General features: G+C 49.9%; 1 protein-coding gene across 1 annotated transcript in view; it reads left to right on the top strand.

Annotated features, from left to right (window-relative positions):
* Positions 1-7,518, top strand: part of itga11b (integrin, alpha 11b) — a 33,284-nt gene that overhangs the window by 9,141 nt on the left and 16,625 nt on the right. The window contains exons 3-12 of the mRNA XM_080002272.1: positions 1,568-1,677; positions 1,901-1,992; positions 2,224-2,338; positions 2,439-2,566; positions 2,789-2,937; positions 3,178-3,322; positions 3,564-3,729; positions 4,494-4,564; positions 5,124-5,268; positions 5,474-5,622. Of these exons, the coding sequence (XP_079858398.1) occupies positions 1,568-1,677; positions 1,901-1,992; positions 2,224-2,338; positions 2,439-2,566; positions 2,789-2,937; positions 3,178-3,322; positions 3,564-3,729; positions 4,494-4,564; positions 5,124-5,268; positions 5,474-5,622 (1,270 nt within the window). The remainder of the gene's footprint in view (positions 1-1,567; positions 1,678-1,900; positions 1,993-2,223; positions 2,339-2,438; positions 2,567-2,788; positions 2,938-3,177; positions 3,323-3,563; positions 3,730-4,493; positions 4,565-5,123; positions 5,269-5,473; positions 5,623-7,518) is intronic.

Genomic DNA, 7,518 nt, shown 5'->3' on the forward strand with positions numbered 1-7,518 from the left:
GAGTTGACCTGCCTGTCTTGCTGCCTGTCTTGCTGCTTGTCACTTTGTCCATCTCACTGCCTGTCGCTCTGTCTGTCTTGCTGCCTGTCACTTTGTCTGTCACTCTGTCTGTCTTGCTGCCTGTCTCACCGCCTGTCTAGGTTGCAGCTCGCAGGTAAACAAGTGGAAACTATTTGCTTTTGTCTCGTGACCCGGGGCCCTCGGAACGTCCTGGAAACTATGTGCTGTGGTCTGGAACTCCCTGAGCTCCCTCTGGGAAGAACATCACTCTGTTCTGTCAGAGAGAGGGAGGAGGGAGGGAGGGAGGGAGAGGGAGGGAGATGAGATGTTTAGCAGCCATTTGGAATCATAATCTACGTGATCAACAATTATTTCCTTAAATTCCTGTCGCTCCTCCATCATCCGTCGTGTGGGGGGTCAGAGGTCAGACCAGTTGGCCTGCGTCGATCCCGGTCAGACCAGGTACAAGGCCGTCCTGTCCATGTGTACTACCGCTGTGTGTGTGTGTGTGTTGCAGTTGTTTTCTTCCTAAAAGACAACATCACGTCCTCAGATTCCAGACAGTCTTCACATGTTTTCTATGAAGCTACTGTACGAGCTTTAATGGGCAGGAGCATCTGGGACACGTTAGTGCATTCCCAACACACACACACACACACACACACACACACACACACACCATCCAACTGAAACCGTATAGTATGGAAAACAAGGAGTAAGTTAAGATATTTCAAAATGTCAGCGCATCACCTCCATGTGGCTATGGACGCTCTGCTTCTGGGGTCACGTGACAGGACTTTGGGGGCTTTTTGGACAGGAAGCAGCTCTTTCAACTTCCCAACGCTCTGAGATTTCAGAGCTGCTTTAACCAGTTTATCGACCCCGACAGGAGCCGGAGGGAGGTCGAGCCGCTGCTCCGACGGGAAGAAGCGAAGGTTGGAGCCGTTCAATCAGTTCGGTCGCTGAGACCCTAACCCTTTACGGAGGTGGACCGGGAGACTTGGAGACCGGTAGTTCTAGAGAAATAATGATTGAAAATCCCTGAGCAGGAATGACTGCGACGCGTCAAGGTCTTGTTGTCATGTCAAGGCCTTTTGGAGCTCACGCAGAGCACGTCGAGTCGGTCACTTTCTGTGTTCAGCTCCCAGACGGCTCCTGCTGGTTCTGGTCCTGCTCCGCCTTCTGGGACCCTCAGCGCTGCAGGCTGCTGTCTGGGGACGTTCAGACTGGGAGTGTGCTGTGGGTGGAGGTTTGGGATGTGGTTTGTAGTACGATGTACTACGCCTTTGATGTGGACGGGAGGCGCATTAGCAGATTGACGGTTACGACTGAACTCTGGCATCTCTGCCGGAATGTGACTCAGGCATCTTCCCAGAACTCCAGACCTCCAGACCTCCAGCTGCAGGAGGCCGTTTAATCCACTTAGCGGGAATAATCCTGTGGGCCCCGAAGCAAACAGTTTGAACGTCGTCAACACCGAGGGTTTCAGCAGCTGGAACCACTGGGACGCAAAGATCTTAGTCTCAGGCTGCGATGCTAATCCACTGACTCTGCTCCGTGCTCGCAGGCTCCTGGTTGGAGCTCCCTTTGAGTTCAGCGATAACCAGCAGACGGGCGACGTGTACAGATGTCCTCTGGACGACAGGGCTGGAGGGAACTGCTCCAGACTACACCTGGGTACGACGCTGAAGGGTTAGGGTCAAGCCCAACCCTCACCCTGATTCTAACTCTAACCCGCTAAAGCCTCCATCATTAGACTGCAGAATAACTTTACAATGTGATATGAAACAGTTTAAAGTGTCATTTATAAGGGTGGAGCAAGTCTTTTTAAAGTACCATCCATTACAAAATGAGTTATTTGACATCATTGTAAAATTGGTTTTAAATGAACGTTTATCAGGGAAGTTATCTTTGGACAGTGTGTCCGAGCACAAGGACCAGATGAGGCTGGGAATGACGCTCGCCTCCAACCCTAAAGACGGAAGCTTCCTGGTGAGTCTCCTGAGTGACTCTGACACCACCCAGAGCAGAAAGGTTTCAATAAATGTGGGGAATTTAAAGTCAAGTATCTGACTTTATCTGGGGGAGCTTGTCGGGAAATATCTTCGCAACATTGCAAATTCATGTTCTTTGGTGAAGCTAAGATGTTTGAAGAGTTGACAGGTATGAGTTTCGTAAATCTGAATTGTTCTCAGTGGAGGTGATGATGCTTTGTCTCCTCAGACCTGTGGACCTCTCTGGTCCCACGAGTGTGGAGGTTCCTTCTACAGCACCGGCATCTGCTCCAGGATCAGCCGCAACTTCAGGTTCTCCAACACCATCGCACCAGCCCTGCAGAGTAATTTAATATAGTGTCAAATTATCTAACCAAATCAAATATATCTTGGTAAGTCTAGGTTCAATCCAGCCACTGATTGATGTGATTTTCTTGTGCTCAGGATGTGAGACCTTCATGGACATAGTGATTGTTCTAGATGGTTCTAACTCCATCTACCCCTGGTACGAGGTCCAGAACTTCCTCATTAACATCCTGCAGAAGTTCAATATGAGTCCGGGTCAGACTCAGGTAAGAGATCTTCTCACCATGAGAATGAAGAAGCGCATGTCCTTTTGGAAGGTGCACAGGAGAGCTTTAAATGTCCTGATCAAATCATCTGCCGTAGTGCTGTTTAGAAAGGCATCAGGACACATTTTTATCAACTGCTCCAGAGCAGCTCCCAGTGCTTTTCCCCTGTCGCTGCTAGCGGTACCAGTAGGTGGCTTACTGGCATGGATGGTGTTCCCTCAGGTGGGGCTGGTGCAGTACGGCTCTCGGGTGGTGCATGAGTTCTCGCTAAGTGACCACCAGAGCGTGGAGGAGGTGGTGGAGGCCGCCAGCAGCATGGAGCAGAGAGGAGGGGAAGAGACGCGGACGGCTTTAGGCATCAAGGTGGCACGGTATGACAGTCCACACGTCAACTTTCTGACAAATTTAGGTTTTTGAGAATCAATGTAACAACCGTTTGAGAACACGGTGGATCTGAACCTTACCACCTTGATCTCACCATACATTATGTTCTCCACCTGTAATCACCTTCCTGCTCCTGAAGTTTCAGACTCCACTGTGGATCTGTAGGGTTTCAGGGTCTCAGATCTTCAGGGTTTCGGGTCTTTAGGTGAGCAGTGTGTCCTGTGTAGCCAGGAAGCGTTCCAGCGCGGGGGACGTCCTGGAGCCAGGAAGGTGATGATTGTAATCACGGACGGAGAGTCACATGACAGCCCTGACCTGGCGCAGGTCGTGGAGCGCAGCAGGATGGACAACATCACCATGTACGCCATCGCTGTGAGTCACTTCCTCCACGCCATACACCCTGTCTTCCAGCAGCACCATGCAGCTCGCTGGCAACTCGCTGTGGTCTGGAAGCTGAAAATCTTCATGTGTCAGTGTCTTGAAGATGGTTTCAACTCTTTGCATTTCACATGTTAAAAAGTCAAGACACCACCGTGGCCACAGTCTATCATTTAGATCCACCCACATCAGAATCTGCAGATCTTTGGTTGAGTCTCTTGCCGTGACTGTGCAGGTCCTGGGCTACTACAGCCGTCGTGGGATCAACCCAGAATCTTTCCTGAAGGAGATCAAGTTCATCGCCAGCGACCCAGACGAGCAGCACTTCTTCAACGTGACGGACGAGTCCGGTCTGAAGGACATCGTGGACGCTCTGGGAGAGAGGATCTTCTCCCTGGAAGGTCTTGCGCTAACTGATGTCTCCATGATGCTGTGGACACTTTCCCATGGACCTGCAGAGTCCAGCAGAGACAAACCTCTTCTGTGTTGTGTTGTGTTGTGTTATATTGATGTTGTGTTGTTGTGTTGTTGTGTTGTAGTGTTATATTGATGTTATGTATTGTGTTGTGATGTGTTATATTGATGTTGTGTATTTTGTTGTTGTTGTGTTGTTGTGTTCCTAGTGTTATATTGATGTTATGTATTGTGATGTGTTGCTGTGATGTTGTGGTGTCATGTTGTGTTGTTGTGGTGATGTCATGTTGTGATGTGTTGTTGTGTTGTGTTGTGTTGTTTTGTTGTGTTGTGGTGATGTCATGTTGTGATGTGTTGTTGTGGTGATGTCATGTTGTGATGTGTTGTTGTGTTGTTTTGTTGTGGTGTTGTGGTGATGTCATATTGTGATGTGTTGTGTTGTTGTGTTGTGGTGTTGTGGTGTTGTCATGTTGTGATGTGTTGTTGTGGTGATGTCATATTGTGATGTGTTGTTGTGGTGATGTCATGTTGTGATGTGTTGTTGTGGTGATGTCATGTTGTGATGTGTTGTTGTGGTGATGTCATGTTGTGATGTGTTGTGTTGTTGTGTTGTCGTGTTGTCGTGTTGTGGTGTTGTCGTGTTGTCATGTTGTGCTGATGTCATGTTGTGATGTGTTGTTGTGGTGATGTCATGTTGTGATGTGTTGTTGTGGTGATGTCATGTTGTGATGTGTTGTTGTGTTGTGTCTAGGAACCAGCTCCCAGGGTCGGGGGTTTGGGCTGCAGATGGCTCAGGCTGGATTCTCCTCACACATCGTGCAGGTGAGTCTACACTGTTTACCCTTCAGTGTGATGATGATGATGATGATGATGATGATGATGATGATGATGATGATGATGTCACGACCCTTCCTGCCACGCCCTCTTTACGCTCAACCAAAAGGAAGGAGGTCAGGGGTCAACAGCTCCATGAAGCCAGTCGTGCACTTTGATTCAAATAGGAACAGTGAAGCCAGTTGAATGTTGTTCAGCTAACCTGAGCCTGGAGCCACGCCCACTGAACACACCTGGTGAATGTGATGACATCACCAGGTGTGTCGACAGAGAAGGATGTAGAAGATTCACCTTCAACCTGGAGGAGTTCCGTGTTTCCCTGCAGCTCAGAGCAGGAATATTTCTGGGGAAACACGACACACCTGACGGAGAAATCAGAAAATACATTTACCCTGAGCTCCCTCCACGCCTCCATCTGTCTACACCCTCCTCTCTACCCCTGTTGACATCAGAGAGAGAAGCAGGATGAAGGGAAACAGAGTTCTTGTCCTTTATCTCTTCCTGATTCTCATGCGTGTCTCCCCACCGAGACACTTTACTACGTCAGGACGGTGTTCTGGTTGGAGCCGTCGGCGCCTACAACTGGAACGGAGCCGTGCTGAAGGAAACTCGATACGGGAAGATCGTCCCTCCCAAATCCTCCTACCAGGAAGAATTCCCAGAGGAACTGAAGAACCATGCTGCCTATCTGGGTGAGAGGAGGATGGGGGTGGATGGATGGAGGGATCAATGGAGGGAGGGATAATGGATAAATGGATGGAGGGATGATGTATAAATGGATGAAGGGATGGCTAAATGAATGGGTAGAGGGATGGAGAGATACATGGTTGGAGGAATGGATAGTTGCTGTAGCATGTGTGCCAGACCTTCAGACTCTGACAGGGGACTGGTTGCTAGGTTACGCTGTGAGCTCCATGGTGACGGCCCGGAACAAGCAGCTGCACGTCGCTGGAGCTCCCAGGTTCAACCACACAGGGAAGGTGATCACCTTCACCCTGAAGAACAACGGGAACCTCCACATCCAGCACACGCTGCAGGGGGAGCAGGTAACACACACACACACACACACACACACACACACACACACACACACAGTAGAGAGTCCAGCACCAGGACCAGTCCAGGGGGGGTCAGAGGCTTATCAGTCACCACAGATCTGTCCTGCGTCCATGTCCACATCTGCATAGAGTCCCCACGGATCCAGGACCAGAGGTTCAACCAGACCGGCTCCTGGTGAAACCTCTGGATGTTCCCTGTCCCTGTAGCTGTATCAGGATCATCTGCCGGGCCCGGACCTTCTGCTGTTCTGTTCTCTCTCTTAAGCCTCCTGGCAGCTTCTTGGTGGCTCAGGACTCCTACTTCACTTTGTGATGTGGAGGTCATCCAAAATCCTCTCATTACACAAGTTACACAACAATGACCTCAGCAGGATGGAGGCCAGCTCCTGTTTGGAAGGCCAGTAGATCTGTGACGCTCGGTACTGGAATCCCTGTTGGTAGTGACGTCATCTTTGGCTTGTGAGGTTCCAGGAGCTTGTCTGCACCAACACTCCGCTGGGCGTCCTGTTTGGGCGTCCTGTTTGGGCGTCCTGTTTGGGCGTCCTGTTTGGGCGTCCTGTTTGGGCGTCCTGTTTGGGCGTCCTGTTTGGGCGTCCTGTTTGGCGCTGATAGAGTGAATCCTCAGGAAGTCCAACCAGCCAACAACCCTTTAACCAACCCTAAAGCTAGGGCCACATGACATGATTTTCAAGGCTGATTTGGCAATGATTTGAAATCAGGGTGAGTCGTGGTAGTCGGGGGTGGTCCAGGGTATTCCTGGGTAGTCTGGTGTGGGTCCGTGTGTGTGTGTGTGTGTGTGTGTGTGTGTGTGTGTGTGTGTACGATCCCCGTCGTCTTTTCAAAATACTTTGGTGTGAGCGAGTCAAAGCCTCACGTCACAACAGGAACTTTCAGCAGCCAATGAGATCGTACGCCTGCACGACACCAAAGGAAGCAGGAAGTGGACGAGTGTGGACTTGTGAAATGGAGAAGCGGCTCATGAGTCTGAACAGTGGAGAATGTAGCGAGCTGCACGGCAGCCATGTTTGTTTTGATGTCTTATTATCTGGAGACACCGGTCGTTTCTCAATACCAAGTACGTGAAGTCCAGACATGCGGACTTGGTAGTTCCGACTTGGCAAGTTGGACTGGGGAGTACAGACTCCTCTCCGCCATAACCATGAGAACTGCTTGGTGCCAAATGCATTGTGGGATACTTGTCTGTCCCAAGTCCACACAAGTCACCACCCATGCATCCTCCAGCAAATGGGCGGAGCAAGTCCACATCCTGGCATTTGGACTGGACTTGGCTTGATGCGGACTTTGAATTGGAACAGTACTTGGGCTGCGACTGATGACGTTTCACAAGTCCAGACAAGAACACAAGTCCAGACAAGAACACAAGTCCAGACAAGAACACAAGTACAGACAAGAACACAAGTACAGACAAGAACACAAGTACAGACAAGAACACAAGTACAGACAAGAACACAAGTACAGACCTATTGAGCCTCTAGAGAGATAGACCTTCCTGCCGTGCTGGAGTTCCACAAAGCCGGTCCAGTCACCATTGAGGACTTCCTGTGGTCCACTGTGTCCGTGTCTCCCACTCAACACACGGAGACCTGTGGTTTCCTCCATGACAATCCAGACCAGACTAGCCGATAAAGATGGCTGTGTGCAATCCTGTCGCCCCTGGCAACAGGCGGCAAATAAACCTGGACCAACTACTGGTCTGATTAGAGAGAAAAAGGGAGGGAGGTCATTCCAAAGCAGAAGGTTGTTTCATAATAAATGAAACGTTGATGAAGGAACCAACTTCCTGTTTATTTCTGAAAGAAAATACTTTTACAAAGATCAAGTCAACAGGTTTTTCTGTTTAGTCCCAAACAACTGAGGTGACTC

This window comes from Zeus faber (assembly GCF_960531495.2).
Source record: "Zeus faber genome assembly, chromosome: 6".
Taxonomy (NCBI): Eukaryota; Metazoa; Chordata; class Actinopteri; order Zeiformes; family Zeidae; genus Zeus; species Zeus faber.